At 39.3% G+C, this 21,741-nt stretch overlaps 1 protein-coding gene across 6 annotated transcripts; it reads left to right on the top strand.

Moving 5' to 3' along the window:
• The first annotated feature begins 47 nt into the window (after positions 1–47).
• On the top strand, positions 48–21,659 carry cobll1b (cordon-bleu WH2 repeat protein-like 1b). Of its 6 annotated transcripts, none has more exons than XM_046054339.1 (14): positions 49–112; positions 666–746; positions 12,549–12,737; positions 13,828–14,032; positions 14,126–14,351; positions 14,513–14,557; positions 14,648–14,736; positions 14,900–15,136; positions 15,251–15,380; positions 17,429–17,651; positions 17,749–17,837; positions 17,990–19,368; positions 20,879–21,023; positions 21,111–21,659. In XM_046054339.1, the coding sequence occupies exons 1-13, from the start codon at positions 78–80 to the stop codon at positions 20,990–20,992; spliced, it is 3,042 nt and encodes a 1,013-aa protein (XP_045910295.1). In that variant the 5' UTR covers positions 49–77; the 3' UTR covers positions 20,993–21,023; positions 21,111–21,659. The 6 variants fall into 6 exon arrangements, with proteins under 6 accessions (XP_045910296.1, XP_045910295.1, XP_045910298.1 ...); XM_046054342.1 differs by lacking the exon at positions 49–112 and adding an exon at positions 211–436; XM_046054345.1 differs by lacking the exons at positions 49–112; positions 666–746 and adding exons at positions 9,415–9,561; positions 9,734–9,798.
• The last annotated feature ends 82 nt before the right edge of the window (positions 21,660–21,741 follow it).

The following is a 21,741-nucleotide window of genomic DNA, read 5'->3' as shown; positions in this document are numbered from 1 at the left end:
ACTAAATGATTGGTTGTTTAGGGTTGTTGCTTTGTGTGTGTGCTCGGCCAAGATGTAAACGTGGACAGGATACCGCTATGTCAAACGCCAGGACCAGGATCCTGGAGGGAAGGTAAACTGGATCTGAGAGACGCCCAACTTTTACAGCTCAATGTTGCGATGCAGTGTCTTGGATGCAGAGGGGAAAGTTGGCAAGAGTTTTTCACGGTGTCAGGCTCAAAATGATTTAGATATGTCTGACTAGGTAGTTTAAAAGGAGGAGAGAAATATCTTACCACACTGGAATGGTTTGCGTAAAAGGCGCAAAACACGGAACTTCAGAGCGGGGTTATGGATCATTTATCCAAATAAAGGCTGTTTGTAGTCTGCAACTAACGTTACCTTTGTGAAGGCTGATGGAAGGTGACAACTGCGTCGAAAACCAACTACATTCATGGTGAGACATTATTAGTAAATACTTTCAATCGTTAGCCCTATTTCCAGAAAGAAGGAAAAAAACGGTTCATATGACTGAAAACTGATGACCTCATGTGGGATTCGCCCCTATTTCAGTATTTGTCCGTTTGCATCACTTGAAAGCAGCAGGTTAGACTATTGCAGTTATAAGAATGAGTATGTAAACGGTTACTAAAAATGAATTGTGATTTTTGTTTGTGTCTGACCAGTCCAAGGGATTTGGTTAAACCAATGAGTTTAGTCATGGAAGATCATGGATCCCAGCCACATCCACGGAGCTCTGGTCTGAGGTATGTAGCACTCTCATTTGGATTACCAGCTGTCATATCGGTATAGTGTAAAACATAAGAGGGACATGTGTGTCCAGTAGCCTTTTTATTGGAAATTAAGAAATATTAGTTATAATTTATGTTTTAACTGAGCCAATAAATCTGCATGGTCCCAACATTATTGTTTTGGAAATAAAAGTATAAAACAAGTTAATAGAAAACATTGGAGAAAAGGCCTGGAAACGAAAAGTGTGAGCGGCTAACTGCATGGAGCTGACAACAACATTTTGGTAACAGGGAACCCGCTGTGTTCTGACCAAATTGTTTGGTGGTGTTAAAATTCCACCTGTGTTAAATAATGCATCTGCATAACCAACTTTCAAATAACATTCCTTTCACTCAGTGCATCTTGTTAGAGTCACAGTTTTTGCAGATGTTTCAACCTTTGAACTCTCCTCATTTCCTGCTTTCAGTCTTTTTGCTGAGAAATTGCCTTGACCATATGTAGAGGTCATGGGAAGTATTTTGCAGGCAAAACATTCAGCCTCCTCTGTCTCTGTGATGAGCACGAATGTCATTTTTCTTGTGGCAATCATGCATTCACTGGGCTTGAAACTGATATTCTATAAAATACTGATTAGTCATGTCCAAAAGTCAAAGAAAATCACATTAAAAAGTGCTGTGATTACATGACATGATGGAATTTCCCATCAGTTTTGGTTCAGGAACTTTGAGATGATGTCAGCTGCCTGTATTCCAGTGGTTGGAATCATTAAAAAGGAGGAGTGAGTTTCCAGAGCTTTTGTACAGAGTCACTACTCACCCCTTTGGCATTCAGATGAGATTTGCCGAGTTTAAGAATTAAATTAGAGGTGAGATGTTGAATTTGAACATATGATAGTTTCCAATTAAGTATTCCATGATGCTATGCAAAGTTTCCAGTCATGCCCTGCATACTGTAGTTCTCCATTTCTAAAAAAAAAAAAAATAACATTCAGGCACTTCATATACAGTCTACAAAAGAAAACTCTCTCTTGGTGTGACTTATATTCATATTTCATAAATATTGTTGGAGCACAGCCACCCTATCAATGGAGACTACGTAAATCTCTCTGTGGTTTGACTATTATTTGGAAAAGTAAACCACACTCTTCCATAAGCTGCTGGGGTGTGGGGAAAGGCGCATGTTCTGTCTTATTTGTGGCTTCTTATATTTGGAGCCAATAAACTGCTGCTGCTCCTTGCGTTTTCACATGGAGTCATATGTGAAGACTTTATGTGACCCCCCCCCCCCCCCGAAAGCTACGCTACATTCATTAAACAAATACTGACCCTGCCAGAATCACTGGGCTGGCTGTTCTCCCAGCAGAGATGCTGCTAGCCCCCCACACAAGACAGACGGTACATTATTTAACATGATGTAGTCTTTACACAATTAGTGAAGAGGTTATTGGAAAAGTTATTTTAAGATGTTTAAAAAAAGCAATAATCATAATAGTACATAATCACTGAATTATAATTAGTGTATTTTTGTCCCTTCTTAATTGTAAATCTTCAAGATTCACTAATTCATTCTCAGTCTAACAGTGCACTGCTTGGTGCTGGGTTTGCTAATTGGTCACACCTTAAACCATGATCTCACAGGGCTGGCTTTCCTTGGCGCAAAATGTGGAATTAGTTAAGGTATTGTGAATCCCCACAGCTGTTTCTCGACATGCAGGCAGTCCAAGGGTACAGCTGCTCACATGAGTCTAGGGATGAAAATCATGGCAAGGCTGACTGAAGTGAGAGGGCACGTCAAGTTGAAAACACTTGCTTTTGAATTTCACAACAACCAGATACTGTATGTAGAACTACGAGGCTTCACAGTTTAAGTTTAAGTGACGCAATCAGTGCGCGACCATAATCAATAGAAACAGACACAGGTGTGGAGGGTGCTGAGGAGAAATTGTTTTTCAACTTTTTTGTCTTGGCTTTTCAGTCATGTAGCTAAGCCTAATGAATGCGGACTGGGACTTGATTTCAACGCGCTTCTATGAATCCACAATAATATGTGATCAACTCCTATGCTTCTAGTCTGTTGACACCAAAGACGAGACAACAAACATCACAAGGCCTTCTAACTAAAGCGTAACACAGCGTTTTCATCTCAGAGTGATCCTCACAAACAACAAGGCTTTCTTCATTCAGGAAAATATATAATTTGGTCTACAGCATGCAGCCCTCAGGAAGCCCACTCAGATCTTCTGTGCTCAAGAAGCAAGATAAAGGGTGTCATTCAAAGACATCCACCCACTAGAAGTGTAATAAAACGAGAGGAAAATCAGCATCAAGGCCCAGCAAGCTCGTCCCAGCAATGAGCTGGTGTGTCTTTGTATCCTGGAACGTTTAATCTCATGGATGCTTTCTGCCTCACAGGGCTGAAACAGACAAAATGGCAGGGAACAGGGAATAATGGGTTGTCTTTGTTGCCACACTGATGCCAACGCATTGACCGCAAATACCAGTGATTACATCTCACTGGGCAGTTTGTGAACATTATGAAGTGAACAGTTTGTTGGTTATTATAGATAATATTTCTTTTTATGGCTAAAGTAGATTTTAAATAGTAGATTATATATTTATATAATATTGATGTTGTGCACAGCAGCCTTTTTAGACTCCGGCTAAACAGACTGCCCCTCTTTGTCATGCACTCTTCCAGGGCATAACAGTTGGATGCCTCCCACTCTCGGCCTAACATGAATTAGTTCTTTGTGTACTCTCAATAGGAACCTTTACTTATCTCCAATAACATTCAAACATTTTATGCGACAAAGGAACAAATTGCCTTGATTTGCTTGACCTGCATTATCAGTGTTTGTGTTGTTTAGATGAGATATTAACAGACAAGGCCAAGGCAGTCAGGACATTGGCATTGATTGAGCATACAACAGGTTTGTTTAACAAGTTCTTGAGAAGCAGTCCAACAGTTATTATTGACCTATCATAAAGCCAAGCTTAAACCGACATTAGGACAACAAAGGGCAGGTATTAAATGGTAAATGCAAAATTGCACACCTTGAGATGGTTCTCTAGATGGCACTATCACTGTACATATATATGTTCATAGTGTTGTATCCACCCAGATGTTTGCGCAGTTGTGTTACCAGACTGGTAATGAACTGATAAACTGAACCTTATCATCCCCTAACATACACTGCACCAAGCTAATGAACCACAACATGACACAAACCAACCAGCAGCCGGCAGTTTCACTGAGGATATTCACACTAACAGCGAACATTAGTAAGTAAAGCAAGCCGCTTTATATTAAAGATCCGTCACTTTGTATATTCCAGCTGTATTTAATTCTGCACCGTACTTCTGTGCTGCTGCTTTTTGTTAAATTTGCAGTAGAACTTCAGTATTTAGTTCTTGACAGAGTTGAAGGAAAGGTGCAAAAGCTCCTCCTATGACCCATGACACTGAAATAACAGGAGAGTTGTGTTATTCTTGCCTCACAGGGTGTAACCCTGGTGACATTAAGATGAATTCTTTTTGGGGGGGGGTTCTTGAGGGTTGTGCAATAGTGAACATTCTGTTTACACTATTAGCAATGAAATGGGATAATACTGAATGTGCCTGTGCAGAGGTACTGTGTGCACATACACTGTTTAGAAACGTCAGTTCATGTGATTAGCAAAAGAGGGTAAGCATGCTGGTGTGCCTTTGAAAGATGCCCCACTGTAGACAATGCTTCATTGTTTCAGATGAAAGGACACAGTGTGATAGTTATTTTTTTAACTCACGTGGGGAGCTTTCTCTCTCACCAACTTTATTTCATCTAAATATTGGTCTCACTTAAAACTCCACACATTTGGCCAAGTCACTAGAGTTTAGCATGATAATTACCTACCTAATCTCTTCTGTACGGTATTTAAGCAGTGTAGGGCGGTTGTGTGTATCTGGAAATGAATGCCTGCAAACCCAAACAACTTATTCTAAGTTCACAGGTTTATTAAATTCAAAGAAATGTATTTGTGCATCAACAGAGACTTGAAACGCATATTGTGTTCTTTTCTTTATGTTTAGCACACATCGTTTTGTTCTTTGCAGATCCAGGGTTTTGTTTCAGTGCAATGTTTAGAGCAAAATATTTTAGCTGCTCTGAGATAAGGTTAGGGTAATGTACCGTAGCAGACCCCAGTTCACAGACAAGAATATGAAAGTCAGCTGTTTCAGGCATTGTATAGGGAACTGAGCAGTCACACCATACAATCTCAAATCTCATTACCTAGCTGGCTGGCAGACCTGCTAGCTTACTTTGGCTCTGCTGTAGTATTAGGCACTGTACAACATGTAGAGCAAGAGTGACCACCACGGGGAGTAATAATGCTGAGTGAAAATGAGGTGGATCATGACAAACGGATATTAAAGACTGCACTGAAAAGCTAATAATGTCACGAGGTTGGTCCTAAAATATTTATCAGAATTGTACATAATGATGTTGAGGACGCCCTGGGAGTTTAAGTTTGACGAGGCATGTGCTACAAAATGCTGTGGGAAAAAGTTTTTTGTTTTGCATGCAATAATAAACAATACACATAGGAAGTGGGAAGTTCTCATAGGGTCCCTGTGCTCTTTTTCTCCATAATCCCGTTCCATCCCACACTATTTATGAAGTAATGGCCTCTCCAGAACTTCTTTTAAAAGCCAGTGTTTACTGTGAGTGACCTCTCACCAAATTACCAGCTGTGGCTCTGGCCTGTGTTTTGTCTTTCCTTAGGGACCCCCACCCCCCTTCTGTGTAACTCTTTAACTCCACCTCCTCTGGCCTGCTTCTACACACTAACATCTACATTCACCACTTTACCTCCTTATCAACTGATGGTATTTGGTGGTGGTTGTAGAATTGGCTGCACATTCTTAAGTGAAAGTGCAAGGCCACTGATAAAGGACTGGCACAGAGCAATTACTTCATAATGAAGAGTCAAACGTATTGCTTCCATATCAGACAGTGTACAGTTTGCAAAAAAAAGCTATAGCATTAACACTGCATCAAGCACTTGCATCAAACCTGCAGAAAACAACATTCATATTGCAGGTGATAGGGTTCAGGAAATGAAGTAAAACTTTGTTGGAAACTCTTTGTGTAGATCAGTGAAAGGAATATATATGTGGCTAAAGATAAGTCTGTTTACATGTCATTCCTCAACTTGTCGGGAAGTGATACATTTTCCCATTTTAGATTGAATGCATTTTAATTTGAATCTATTGTGGAGTGTTGATTAAGTTAACAATGACAACCTACTAAAGGCAGTGGCTTGATCTGTTAGGGTAAGTGCAAATTGCTGACAGCTTCTTTTGAACCATTTAACCAGCTTTCATGTTTATTGACTTTAGAATGTTGTGTTAGTCATAGCTTATCATGTTTCTGTTTTGAGATAAAGCATGTTGTCTGAAATTATGTGTAATTACTAAAGCACTGTACCATAGGAGTTTTATGTCTGCATTTTGTAGCAAAGAAAGTGAGGAAAAGTGATGAAATCATCACAATCCCAATGTGAGGCTCCTCAGTGTTTACATGTAGGAACTGCTTACTGATTTTGTACATTAACCTTGTTTGTCAAGAATTGCTACCGTTGTCGTTACTCTCAACCGACAAGTCTTCTAACATGGCTTTAGAGTGAGTCAGTTCTGCAAAAGTAAGGTGTGGTTGTGAAAAGTTGGCAGTGGTTTTCATAACGAAGTGCAAACACAGGAGAAGTACCTGATGAAGGAGTGGGGAGGATTCCAAGACTGTTTTAACCCTGTGAGAAGACAATCCATGAGATATGAGTCCTCCTGACTTTGCTTGTCTTTTACTCTGATCATTACCAATATGATAAGAATTTAGTTACATTTATGATTTAAACACATCATGATAATTCATTGTATTTAATCTCGTCTTTGTCTAAGTTCCTGAGCTACCAAAGAGCTCATGCTGCAGTGTGGTTCAGTGCACTGTTTCTCCACTGGCCCCACCCACAGGTTCCTGTCTGCACAGGGAGGCAAAGCTGCTTACCTTTCTGCTCATGAACAAGGGGGGAGTGCTACTATACACTGTGCCGTCGGAGCTTTCAGAGACGCAGCGAGGGGGCCGACAGGATTTAGGTAGAGGGGGCAGATTTCTGATGTCACAGCTTGGGTGTGGTATTAAGGTGGACCTTTACTACTACTACTAAGCTATGCTAACAGAGTTTGGTCTGTCTGACTACTCATGGGACATACACAACAGAATGGAAATTATTTGAGTGGATACAACCTTAGGCAAAGAGGTAAGGGTGTGGAATGAGATGTTGGCATACTGAGAGGAAAAGCAGGTCTGTCACACCTGCTCTCCAAATTTCTGGTTCTTTCCTCTTATAATGACTATAGTGTAGTTTTATCTTTACAGCACAGCAGTGCTCTCACTGACTTCCTCTAAAAGTGCTGCAGAGGACCTTGAAGTAGTTTTGAGAACTAAATATTTTTATACAGACTGTTAACTGTCAATGTGTTTTGACTTGAATTGGAGGGTGTGTTGGACTTGCAGCACCTGTAGCGTGTTTGAGCCTGTACATTTGAGTGGCAGCTAGCTAGTAAACTACTACTTGTAAAGTTCTGGGAGGGAGTTTATGGGTCACTGGAGCATTGAATTGTTGCTCTGGTGTCTGGGGTGTTTTCTGAAAGTGTGACTGAGCAGAAGGGACCTCTTTCAAAACTTGTTTGTTTCATTGTACATGAACCCTCCATTCCCCAAGTGGCTATCTTGCTACCTAGCAGCCGCTAACAGTAGGCATTTTAATGCTTCACCTTCTCAGAACCTCAAAGGAAAGTTAAATTTCTACCAATTCTTTGGTCTAGTTTCTTCTCTTGACTCCTCCTACCTGCTCATTGTTATATGTGATAAAGCATTTGTATGAAGGGACTTTGATTGATTGGGTGGAAAAAATACATAGAAGTGACTGAAATGGTTTTGGTGAAAGTCCTGCCAGCTGGACCGAAGTGTAATGGAATGTAGGGAATTTGGAAATTCCTTTGTTCAGCTGGTTGATTCCTGTTGATATTATGAGGATTTGTTCATTTTTTAGTTCTGATAACAAAGAATATTTATGTATTTCCACTATTCTTCAAACTTTTTCTCTCCCCCATCTCTCTCTGTCATTCTGTGTTTTTCACACATACAAACTATTTGAAGTATTTTTACACAGAAGCAGCATCTGGTTCCTTTATTTTAGCATTTTTTCCCCACTGTCTCAACTTATCCTGTTCATTTTCCTCAGGTGTGAGGCAGAACACCAGACATCCGAGTCCATTTGTTTGCACTACTGAAGTTCACAAGATTACCGTATGATGAAACATAACAAATGGCGCAATGACAACAGGCCTGTTATTTCCTGGTAGTCTGTGATCATGTCTGACAAGCATGTCCTCTGATATTGAATGGGCTTGTTTGTGAGTGTCAGACCTCCCAGGGAAACCCTGTGAATGAGGCATCAGCACAGTCAAGCTTCAACACGTCTCCTCTCATTCAGAAACACATCCTGAGCCTCTGAAAAAGCACAGGCCTCGATGGCAAAAACAAACCAGCCTGTGTGTCCCTGTCTGTCACCTGCCCGAGGTGTCTTGATAAAAATCATTGATGACACAGTTGAATAAACTGGGCTGATCTTGAACCTGAGGCAAGGCTATTGTGTAATTTTCCCATACTAATTTATTAATTGTTTCTGTTCAGGGCATTCACAGTCAAATATCACATGATACATTTTCATCAATTAAATTAATTTACTTACAAAGCCCAGTTTTAGAGCATCTGTAAAATATGTGGGAAAAGAACGACACAGCGTTAAAGGATTAATCCCATTGCCAAATAACAAAACAGCCAGTCCGGGAATCAGGACTTTGTACCAGTAGACACCAAAGTGTAAATGTCTGTTTTAACTAGTCTATCTGTTGACATATATATACAGTGTGTAATCTGTATATAATTATACATCTAACATGTGGTTCCTTACTTCTCTACGCCCTTCCAAATCACCCTTCCAGTTTGGGTTGAGAACTTTTCAACACATCAGTATTTTTCACATAACAAAAAAATCAGAGGCACAGCTGCTGGTCTCAAGAGGTGGCTAAACAACATTTAGTACACAATTTGGCTCTTTTTACTTAGCTGTTTTGGTTAAAAATGTAACATTTAGCTTCAGGGTGGAACCACCACCCTGCTCTGTGTACCATCTGTGTACTTTGCAAATGTTATGGAAATCAGCCTGTAGTCTATGTAACTCCGTGTTGTGTGGCAATATCAATGATGTTTTACCCTTTTGGGACGATGAATAATTAACAGTGTTTTTTTTGTTGTTTTTTTTTTTTGTCTTGTTTACCAAAAACGCAGCAGGAAATCGGGTTGATCAGAGTGGTAAGACCAAATATACAGAACATTTGTGGGCAGTTAAACTATGACAATTAGCTAAACATGGCTGAAAAGCTCTGTAGGCCTCTGCTTCATTAGTAGGTGATAATTGTCTGTGTCTTGGCAAGGATTTGGTTGGCACTCAGGCAGTTTAACCTCTGTTCTAAATCAAAGTATTAGGGAAGTGCTATTAAGCTACAAGTAACCATAGAAACAATAATTCTTTTGTACATAAGCATCTGTTGTCGGAAATGGACATTAAGTCCAATAATACACTCTGTGATTTCCTGAATTGATGAAGTGGAGCAGTTGTTTTTTGTTTGTTTTTTACATCAAGAGACGGTGTCTGATACTGGGACTGTTCTTTGCAGTAGACTCAGCCTTAGATTATTTCCCCTTGATGTTTCACATGATGTCTTACATGTCAGTAAGATATCACTTGACTTATAATGTTTCGTAGTTTATCTAAATGTAGTGTGTCTTTTAAAGTGAGATGTGGAACTTAGATACTCTTAGTTGTGAAAAATACTTTAATATAAATGTTAGCATGCTAGCAATGCTAGCTGGTCATTATTTACAACTGCCATCTTTTTAGAGAAGGATCTTAGTGCAGACCTCTCTCCTTGGGACCGAGTCAGTGGAAAGAGTGAAGGGGACAAGGTAACATGTTTTCCATGACTATGAAAACAATATTCTAGATGATATATATTAGTAAATTCATCATAAATAGGCAGAGATTTACATGTCACTAAATTAAAATGAGTTTCACCACACAATTAGTTCTTGCGTAGAGTCGAGATTAACTTTATGTCACTCAGTAACTGTGTAACTGTTACGTAGCTAACCAACTGACAAAGCTAACATTAGCTTGCTAATATTCTGACCCGCTTAGACTGAAGAGTAAAACAGTTATATGGTCGAAATGCTGTAACTTACCTGATACATCATCAAAATGGTGTTTAATTTCACAAAAATAGACAATGTAACTCAAATTACAAAACATTATTGCAATACTGTTTGACTGAATGACCAAATAACATTGTTCAGGTTAGCATCCTTGAATATCTAATATTAACTCAGAAGGACATATTCCTGTCTGCACAAATAAATAAATCAAAATCACCTACATTTACAAAAGATTATCAGTTTAGTCTAATGTGAGGTTTGGCCTCCTGAAACTGTTGGGAGAAAATAGTATGTTACAGCTCATGATTCTACAGTGCCTTGACATAGTTGATTGCTTTTGATTAGAAGGTGCTACAGATGTTTCCTAGCAAGACATACACATTACATAAGTTTTTGCTCATGTGGCTTTATCATCCAGGCTAGTGGTGCTATTGACCTAAAGATAAACAAGTTTGTTTCTCTTCTCTTCTGTGGCTTCAGACGGAAGTTTAAGTTGTTCACTATTCACTAGAAAACCATGTCGTATGTCAATACAACACTGGTCATTTGAGGTCACGAACATTGTGATGGTGGTTTTGTTAGTAACCGTCGCATTTACATTGCATTGTTGCATATTTCAGCTCTTCATAAATTTTAGTAAAAATGGCAGATACAGTATTTTGGAAATAGTAGTGCATGATTTCAGACACATCCTGAGTCTTGGAGATCTTAGCTAGAAGTAGGCGTATTTTAGAATGCTGCATTATTAGCTACCGGAGTCTGTGGGTGCCGCTAGCTTGCTTAACACTCACTTCTAAACACAAACTTAAAAGGGGGTTGTGTGAGTAGTCCTCATTATTATCCTTGTACCATCATGTCACCATCATCAAGTAATTAATTTTCACTGCACACTCTACTGTAGAACCACAGGATGGTTTATAATGTGGAATGTAGCTACTTGTCCACATGAAAACGAAATAGATCATGTATAAACTGGCAAAATTTCCTTTAAGACCAGAAAAGGTCACCATAAAAACTGTATTAGAGCTTTATGACAATAAGTTTCCTCTCATGGTAGTATAGTATAAAAGCCATATTGGCAGTAGCCTACAGTATATTTTCCAGGTCTAATTAATTCATTATTAGCATTATTAATGTAGGTATTTAGGTCCTATACTTTAAAAATCCCATTTCAACAAAATGGCAAAATGACAATACACAAGAATACACAAGTAAGTGCCTTAGTGTGTGTTTGTGGGTGTGTGTGTGTTTATATGTCATAGCCATGTTGTTTAAGGACAACCTCCCCCATAGAAAGACGAATAATCCTTAGCTAGACGTGCCTCAGTGGAGCCTGTGACCTTGCATTGTTTGGATTCCTCTGTTTGAATAAGCAGTGCCCCCACGTGAGACTTTACAGGCTATAATTCAAGGCAATGGGTCTTCAAAAGTCTGTTTTTATCTATATGCTGACTGAATGAAGTGACATTTGAACGTCTCTAAAGGTATTGATTCCTTGGCCCACTGAACAAATTGATGGCTTTGCAGTACAATAGTGTGAGCTTTGCTGATCTTGTGTTCACGTTGGTTTGTTATCATAACATCTGCAGCTTTCGTTTTAAGCGAATGGTAGCACCAAACAAAATGTGTTACAGCTAGTCATAAAACAGTACTATTATGACCCTGTTCAAATCAAATCAGTTTTTTTGTTTACCTACAGTACAGCATGTATTTATAGTCCACCACCTCTTTGACGAATTATGAGAATGGTGTAATTATCTTCAATAAAATACATCACAGATTTACTGTGCCTGACAGTCCAAAAGATGGCCAGCTGACAGAACATCTTGAAATGAATGAAATCATAGTATATACAATATATTGGCCTTGCTTTTTGTGTGTTCCTGGTCTCACATGACTGCTTATGCTCTCTCCCACACTGTATTGTCACAATGTCCAGGAATGTAAAGCCTAGACAAAACCTCAAAGATATACTTCAAAACTAAAATGTGTTTGTCATAGGTAGTCATAATAGGGTGGGGTGGGGGTGGAATCAGAGCACAATAAGTGATGTTCACTAATGTATGGGGCGTTGACTCTGTACTAAAAAGAACATACACTACGCTATAAAACCCCTTTTTACTACAACATACACTATAAAACACAGTGGACACTTATTATCAGTCTCTCTCACATGTCTCATAGCCATTTCTGCAGGCTCAATGAGTAAATCTGTCCACTTGGTTGTCTTGTGACTTGTTTGCAAAGTGAACTTGAGCTCTTTCATGTAATAGCCTCACTGCTTTCTAAAACCTGAGGAAGAAAGGATTCCTTTCATGCTGTGTGGTGCACTTTGATTTTCAATCAGATTATTGTCTGAATTTTTAAAATGCACACACATGCACATTGGTGGAAAGCCATACCCTGTCACCTCTAAAGTGTTGTCTGACTGTGTCAAAGCAGTACTTTTTCCAAATGCTGAAACAACTCTTGAGAATAAATGACACGTTCTTTTCCAACTGTAGGGTGTCGACCAAAAGCAAAGCACCATCCCCGCCAGGACTAAAGTGTCTGGATTCCCCAGGTTTCTCCCAGTGGTACCCAGGAAACCCTCATTTTACCATGGATCAGAAGGAGAACCTTATTGATAAAGACCTCTCTTTGGTTGTGGTTCTACCTGGCGGAGAAGAAAAGACGACCGTAGTCAATGGAAGGTACAGTTAGACTACTGTATCTATATCAGCATCTCTCAATAATTATATGTGAAATCATACAGTTACATATAAAAAATGTTATGCATGCAGTTTGAGCAAGTACACCATTGTGCATGCTGAATATTTCAATATTACATGTCAACACGACGTCATGAGACTGATGTCAGATTAAGTCATCACACAAAGTTCGGTTCCAGTTAGACTGAGTCAGATAGGTGGGGTGTCTGAATGTGTGGTTTTAGTTAATATGCGCACGATGGTGTGAGTGAGCATGAATGAACTTTTGATTCTCCAGCTGGGTAGATTATCACTTGATTGCATGCTACAGTGCAAAAAAGGACACACACATGTTAAGATTGGACTGCGTCACCTAATCAGATCAACATGTGTAAACATAACTCTATGTCAAAGTTTTTCGAGAACAAGGTTAGTGTGTCCTTCTGTGAGTCTGCTCACACACACAGACTTTCCATCAAAAGAGTTTATTTAAGATAACTTTATCTTAATTACAATGCAAGCAGTTTACAAACATTCTTTTCAGGTGTCTTTTGCACCTTGGCCCGTTGAGAAACTACTGAGAACAATCCATTATGAAAGGATTAAGCACTGAATTCTTTACCTTCTTTTCTCCCTTTAAACCTGTTCATTGTGCCTGCACGACAGAGGTAATGCTTTATTTTGAGGATTAACTTTAAGGCATTGTGTTTTAACTGTATTATCAGTGTCAGGAAAGCTTCATGTGGCTACTGGTGCTACTGTTAACTACTGTAAATTAGCTTTGAATTGTTTCCACACATTTTGTGCAGCTTCTTTGAGTAAATTTGAACCTTTTAATTTAAATCATGCCAAGATATGAAATCAGCTGTCTTTTTTTCGTGAAACAATTAGAGTGGCAATGATTAGTCGAATGATACATTCTTGATACATTCCTTAAATCAAGGAATAGAATGAATTGATAAGCGAAGCAATATTCATACCCACTTTCATCGGAATGTTTTATGTTACTGGCACTTAACCAGATCTCATATCTCCCCTCTTATGCCGAATAAATTATTTTCTTTTAGTTTTATCATGTCCTTGTGTCTTTCAGCCAACCCCTAATGGATCTATTAGTGACGCTTTGTGCAAAGTATCACCTGAACCCATCGAGCCACACCTTAGAACTGGTCACCGCCAACAGCAAGAGCACCAAACTCAAGCCCAATGCTCTTATAGGAACGTTGGACCCAGAGAAGATCATAATTAAACGTAAAGGGGAGGATAAAAATAAGAAGACAAGTCCTCAGATGCCTGAGGTACGTTTAGCACATGACACCATGCTGGCACATAGAGTAAACACCACTACTTTCTATTTATGCTGGGTAAATGGCGCATTTTGTATTCTCCAGGCAACTGTTCGAATGGTGATAAACTACAAAAAGATGCAGAAAACTGTACTGCGAGTCAGTCCTCGAGTTCCCCTGGCTGAACACTTACCGGCCATCTGTGAGAAATGTGAATTTGACGTGGAGACTACAGTTCTGTTGAGAGATGTCCAATCACTGGCCCCTTTGGATGTGTCCCGCTCTCTTAATGATTATGCAATAAGAGAGGTTTATGCAAGAGACACCAAAGGTAAGCACTTATGTATTAAAAAACTGAAGTATGCTGCATATGGTGTGGAAGTTTGCTGTTTTTAGCATATTTACCATTCATTATTTGTCACACTGTATCTCATTTGTTGTCTCGTGGAACCACTTGTTCTGCACTATATTGTATGCTTATTGGCTCTGCAGGACAACCTGCTTCTCCTGTGTGTCCAGCCTCGCCATCTCATGCAGGTATTTCAGTTTGTAAACTGTACAGAACAGTATTGAGCTGTCATATTTTTGACTAATGTTACTATGTGTTTATATTTTTGTCAACAACAGTCACGCCGGGCAAAGATAAATATCAGAAAGAAGAAGAAAACAAAGGCCTCTTCAGCAAGTTTAGAAAAAGCAAGAAAAGATCTGACCAGGTAGTGCAGTGTTTTCATGTACTGTTCTACAGCTGTATCAGAAGGTAACTTTAAATGTTCAGAGGGAGGTTTGTTTACTTTGGTTTGCCATTGGTAGACGCGCACTGGGTTGTTTGGGAACAGGCCTCTTATCGTGTTGTGATTGGATGTTTGTACTTTAAAGGGAACGACAGCCAGTGCCCCAGCTTCTCCTGTGCTTGTGAGCAAGCCTCGACCTCTCAGCATGGCCTTACCCAGCACCAATTTGTCTCCGATAATCTCCTCTACTATACCCACCGATGTGCCAAAGAAGAGACGTGCACCCGCACCCCCTGTCCTTGTGTCTCAGAGCTGCACCTCGGACTTCAGCACTCGCCCGAGATTCAACTCTGAACCTAATGACCAACTGGACAGTGACCAGGTGAGTAGACTGAATATCAAGACAGAAGCGCTGAGATCTCAGCAGAGCTTATATGATTTATGTGTTTAAGTGCATTGATTATATAACTTAATTAAATGTTGTTATGTACCATAGATGGTTGGTTTAAGCCGTGGTTCTTCAGCAGAGTCTTCACTAAAGAGAACCAAGCGCAAAGCTCCTCCACCCCCCACATCCTCTAGTGCTGTTGTCGAAGAAACAGTCCCTCTAGATGAAAATTTGCCAGGTTTGTATATGTTTACATTTGCAAACTTTTGTGATCGCTCAGTGTGGCATACATCTACATAATTTCACTGCTATATTGAAAGTATAATATTGCCTGTTGTGTGACGTTTTGTGTACTTTGGCCTCAATGACAAGGATGGGTCTTTTCAAACTTGCAGCCAAAGACTACACTACTATTTTATTTTAATGACTGTTGTGCCTCCTAGTGGTCATTTTTGAACATTTTAAACACATGCTCATGGGGACTATGGTGGTCAGAGCATGGTAGTTAATTAATCTGAATAGCTCTTATGTTTGACTCTGTGCATTCCGGTCCATTTCCATTGGTTCTGCATGTTCTCTATACTGCCTTTTTAAAATTCATTTAGTGTTCTAGCGCTCAAGCTGTGCCTGTTTTTTCAATCTATATTTACTATGTACCTCTTCTATCTACATCTGTCATTGACTTACTTGAGGCAAGCTTTTTTAGTATTTTTGTCTCTTTTCAATCCGTGGAAAGTTTATCTAATTACCAATCAAGTCTTGCTTATTCAGATATCTGAAATGTCTTTGTAAAAAATCAAAACCTCAACAGATGTTTGGTCATTCCAAATTACTGTATTTTTCCTGGTATTTTTTCTTGGTTGAGTATAATTAACTTGCTTTGACACTTTCCTGTGATTGTGTAGACCCATCTGACCCTAACTATATTGTTCTGTGAGGGAAACTCCACCCGTCCTGAATACAAAGGAATTTTAAGCAATAACAAGAAAATGTCCCCCCTAAAAAATTTACTGAGGTCTAATAAGTAATAAAAATGAATAATAGGAAGAAATAGTAATAGAAGAGAAATACTATGACTTAAATCCTTAGATAGAGTTGGCTTGAATCTTTTTTTAAAGGGTCTGTTCACAAAAATGTGCATATTATCTCACTCATCATTGCCGGCATCTAGTTATGCAATTAGTTGGTTTATTTGTTGAGGTTTTTCATCTCTGCCACCACCGACATACATCAGGGATGAGCTTAGGTTTGTTTGTTTTCTTATAGTATTGAAATACATCACAGAAAACAGTATGTTTGTTACTCTGTACAGTCCACAGACTCTCGCTGTCATCAGTTTTCATTAGGATTTTCGTTCAGTAGAAAATGCCAAGAACTATCCACAGCGATGTCTGGAATTAATCTGGAAGTAATCTGGATAGTGTGAGAATGTAAGATATTCCTACAATGTTTTTCAACTGCTTTGAGCACCACAAGCAAAATTCCCTTCACTCTATCAAGTGTATTCTAATTAGACATTGAAAGAGTCCTGTATATCCCACAAATATCCCATAAATATAGCAGTTTTCTTTCTTGTCTTCTCCTTTCAAATTACTGTCTATATGCCTCTGTGTCTTTTTCTTCTTTACATATTTGTACTTTCACTGTGTTGTTACATTACAAAACCTCACAGCTCCTTTGTTACCCATAGCCCCTTCACTAGCTGCATATCTCCTAGACCTCATTAATAGAAAGTGTATTCACAGATTTTTTATTACCACTGCTGTCTACATGCATACACCGCCATTTCCGTCCTCCCATTGCTCCTAATTTTTCAAACACTAAGTTCACAGAGAAAAAACACTTCCTCTGCTGTTTCCCCAACAGCCCAGTGCTGCTCTGTAGATATAGAGATCAGAGGCTGGGAACAGTGAGAAGCTGCAGTTTTGTTTAAGTAGCCTAGAAATTCCTTTTGCTTTCTGCTCCTCGGTGATGAACTTCCTGGAAGTGCTAAATTAAGAACTAGATAAGATGTAAAATATTAAATGGAATTCATTCATCAGAAGAACTGAACTTTATATATATATATATATATATATATATATATATATAAACTTAAAAGCAGTTGAGTTAAAGATATTCACAGCATTGCCAAATATTAATATTATCATATTAACAGTTTACAGCTAACACATACCCTTGCTAAAATAGATTTAATGTTACACCTCAGATCACCTTGCAAGGTGTTTTAGATATGGTAAATGTGAATAATTTTACATGACTTCTTTTATGATGTTGTTTTGACAGGAGATGCATCTGCTAACACACTGGAGGAGATTATGGAGCAAGAGGAAAGCACTGCCTCTGTAATGTCTGCAACTGCTAGTGATACCCAGGGAGAGGACAGCAGCCTCAACATGTCTGCTGATGTTTCATTGCATTCCCCGTCCCCAGATACTGAGATACTGAGCACAATGTCCGTTGAGGGCAATGGGGAAGATCAATCTTGTGATCTGTCCTCAGATGGCAAGTACGAACTCTAGTGTGACTTCTCAAGCCTGAGCCATGATACTCTGTTAGTATTAGCAATACTTTTAATTCCCTGTCTTTGCTCGATTTTTTTATAGTCAACTGCAGAGCACAGTGAATGATTCTGCAACTCTGAGTGATGTGAAGACAACTGTTGGCACAGACTCATCTGAAGTGGCAGATACTAGTAGGTTTGCACTTTGATTATAGTGGTATTGTTCATATCTGTGCTGCATATATCTTGCAAAGATACATACTAATGTTTATGCCAAGTCTGTCTTTTTACGTCTCCAAGAAAGACATACCTGTCTCACGTGACAAACTGTCATTTCTGTACAGATAGTGATCCACGTCAAGTCCAACAGCTGATCACACCGGAAAGTGTCGAAGGTGTTTGCAGTACTTTACCCAGCAGCCTCCCTCCCACTTTGATGCAGGATGCAGAAGCACAGGTCTCTGTTCAGGCAAACACTGAAATCCTCTGGGAGCAGACCGACAGGTTGGAGAGCCCAGAGACCACCAGTACATCACGCCCCACTGGAGAGGATGCTCAAGTGCAAACAGATTTCACACCATCGCCTGTGCCTCCACAAGAACACATTGTAGTTCCTTCCCCAGCTAATGCGCCTGCCTTTGAATCTGCGGAGGAACTGGACCCGCCTGACCTCAAACACGCCTTATCCCACACCTCAGAGACATCATCATGCCAAGACTCAACACCCAGCGCCCCTGCCGCAACAAAGGCACCGTCTATGTATGCCACAAACTCTGAGCCAAAGCCCAAGCCTTCCAACGAGCTGACAAGGGACTACATACCCAAAGTGGGGATGACAACGTATACTATCGTGCCTCAGAAATCTCTGGAGAAACTTAGATATTTTGAGGTTGCACTGACACTGGAGATGCCTGCAGCTCCAGAAGAGGGACTTAATATTGGTTCTCTTCAGTTGGAGGAGTGCACAGAACCAAGTGGACAGACAGAGGTCTTAAAGAAAAAAAGTGAGCTGCACTCTGCTATACCCAGGGAAGATTTACTGACTAGCACTACTACTACCCAAGGCACTGTTAATGGAAGTATACCTGAATCCATTCATTCCTCATCACCAACAAATTTACCTAAAGCAGATGACAAGATCTCATCCTCGGCTGATGGAGCTTCTCAAACAGGTTCACCGGCGGAGGTCAAGGAGAAGAAAATTCCACCCGCAACAAAACCTAAGCCTGGTTCTTTACGCTTGGCACAGCACAAAAAAACCCCTGGGTATTATGTAACATCAGCGGCAGAAAAGAATCTCAGTGCCAGTCCTGACTCTGGCCAGAGGGAGGCTCAAGGAAGTGCAGAGAGAGCAAAGTTACCACACCCTCCTCCACCTCCTGTGCAGTGTCAAGAGGAGACGACAAGGGCCACTAATGCTGTGCTGAGCACTAAAGGGCATGACAAGAATGTAGCCATCATGCGAATGACTAGGCAAAGTAGTTTGCCATGTAGAGACTTAAGCTCAGGGTTAAGCTTGGAAAAATTAAGGAGCTTTGCAGCCCCTAGGCCCTATTCTCCTGCGACACCATCCCGCTTCGCCCAGGCAGTGTCCTCTGCTGTGAGAAGAAGCCAGTCCTTATCCCATGGACCAAAGTCGCCTCAATCACCTGTTTCACCACCCATCTCCCCAATTACAAGTCACTCATCAGTCATAGAGACGAAAGAATTATCTAAGCACAAGGTGAGTTATGATAGCATAGCATACTTTTAAATATCTAAATAGAGAGCAAAGCAGCAAATTACAATTTTTTACTTATGAGATCACCATTGCTACTTATAGGTTGTTTTTAAAAAAAATACTTTAACTCATACACTGATGTTTTAATGCATGAGTTGAAGAGCACTCTGCACTACTGATCAAAGCACATTTTTAGTTTTCTCTTCAAAGAGTTAGACAGAAGTGGACAAGAATGTGACTTATCACACTGCTATTTTAGTTAGCTTTGCTACTGCTGTGGCACTTGTTTTTGGTGCTGTATCAGCCATTTACACTGTGACCAGTAGTGAGTTATTGACTCATAAACATTTTAACATCTGCAGCAGAATGCTTTGTAATAGTTCCTGTGACCCACTAACTTAAATCAGAGCCCAGGGTTTGATATAAACTATCTGCCGTATTCCCAAGCCCTTAAAAGGAAATAACAGTGGGCTTTCAGTTTTAACCTCTTTGATTTTTTTAAATCCTGTTTAGTTCATTTGAAATTAAGGACCAAGAGGGTTTATAGACTATTTCAGAAAATCATAAAAGAGAAGCAGAGGATGAGAGGTTGCAGTTTTAGATAAAGATGGAATAATGGGCACAATCTGTTGACAATGAATAACTAAAACGATTCAACCTTTTTCCCATTTTATTTTTTCATTTCTGTAGTGTATTTCACACAGAATAGACTGAGAAGTTGAGACAAAGACTGTATACCCAATAATTCATTGCTATCTGAGCATATATATGCCTAAAAGAAAAATATACCTTATACAACCGTTGGACTTTAAGGCTTTCTGACAGTGCCATACATTGCATGCCATCTGATGAAAAATATTTTAGTTAATGTCCAAAGTAGATTCTAGATCCTGAAGTGAAGATGTACAGTCTGTTAGTGTTTGTTCTTGCCGTTAGTATTTAGCAAATTTTGATTCAGGACTAACTCCAGTGCATAGCCATGCAGATCAATATAAAACCAAAATAAATTTGGATTTTATACACTGATGTGATTGCCCTGTACCCAATTGAAAGCTACAAAATATCTTAGATACAATTTGTTTTGCTCAGTGAAATACTTCACACAACATACTCAAATACAAAACTGGCTATATGTTATTGTCCAAGTTTTTTTTCCACAATGTGTGCAGGTCAGGAAATAGTCACATAGTCCAAACAAATGAAAAGAATTGAGTCATGATATAATGCAAAGTCCTTTGCTTTATTCCTGTGCTAAAGAGATACTTACCCTTATACTGGGGACATTGTGGCTTTTTTGTATTACACTGTGTAAGAACAATCCTTTTTTCTCTACCAACATATTTCCCCTGTATCTCATCTCTTGACCTGTAGAAATACTGTATTTACGTTTGTTGGACTCAATATAGTTGTTTTATAGGCCCTTAAAATACCTATAAAAAGAGTCTCTTTATATTGTCTGGCACAGTTAGTCTTCAGTGACTGCATAAATTGTGTCTCTTTTTTAATATCACAGGACGATGAAAATACAGAGGTGGATGGTGACAAAGGCTCCACTCTGCAGGGTGTAGAGGGTAAACCACCAGCTTTTAGTGGGAATGGTCAAAAGGAAGGAGACAACATGCCATAGCAGTGCCTTAATTCTTCTGAAAGTATCTACTGTAAGAAAAATCCAAAACACATTGCAAAATGATATCATAAATGTATCTACAACACATACACGAACCATTGTGTTTTTTTTCTTTCAGGAGGAGCTTATCCTGTCTACTTTGAGTCTCTAGAACCCTTTATCCCATGACACAGAAGCAGAAACTGTCTTTTGTTTTACCTCTCGTGGTAGAAGTGTACATAAAATGATGCATTATGATCATTAATAATTGCTGTATTTTGTTTTGTTTTTCTCATGTCATTAAGTAATATCCCAAGCTGACCTGCATATTGTAATGCTTCTCTTTTATTTTATGTGATGACTATCTTGCATTTAATGCATTACTGTTGTGAGTGAACAAGAACCTTAAATGAGTACAATTCTATAAGTTATTAGACTGATCTCCACAGTTGTAATATTATTTGGTTTATTCAGAAAATGTCTAATAATAAGTCTAAATAATACTGGATGTGTAGGAGAGACCAGGTCTGACCTATGGTACTCGAATGCTCCTTAGACTATATATCAAATCTATATTTAAATATTACAGAGTTTTGATTAAGCTATATGCAGAAATACACTGATGTGCACAGTTCACCTGTTGTTCTCCTCAACCAGTGTTGATACGAATAAACTTTTTATCATTCCATTTGTCTTTATAAAATGCATTGCCTTCATTGGGTGTATCGATGATGTTTCTTTTTCCCCTGCATAAACTGCTGAACTCGGAT

Source organism: Micropterus dolomieu, linkage group LG07 (assembly GCF_021292245.1).
Source record: "Micropterus dolomieu isolate WLL.071019.BEF.003 ecotype Adirondacks linkage group LG07, ASM2129224v1, whole genome shotgun sequence".
Classification (NCBI taxonomy): domain Eukaryota; kingdom Metazoa; phylum Chordata; class Actinopteri; order Centrarchiformes; family Centrarchidae; genus Micropterus; species Micropterus dolomieu.
This window is presented reverse-complemented; position numbering and strand designations above follow the sequence as displayed.

Excerpts from the sequence above, each read along its gene's own strand:
- cobll1b (XM_046054342.1), top strand. The coding sequence starts at position 396 with ATGGAAGGTGACAACTGCGTCGAAAACCAACTACATTCATG. Across the intron at positions 14,558-14,647 it reads AGCCTCGCCATCTCATGCAG|TCACGCCGGGCAAAGATAAA; the intron begins GTATTTCAGTTT and ends TGTCAACAACAG. Across the intron at positions 17,838-17,989 it reads ATCTGAAGTGGCAGATACTA|ATAGTGATCCACGTCAAGTC; the intron begins GTAGGTTTGCAC and ends ATTTCTGTACAG.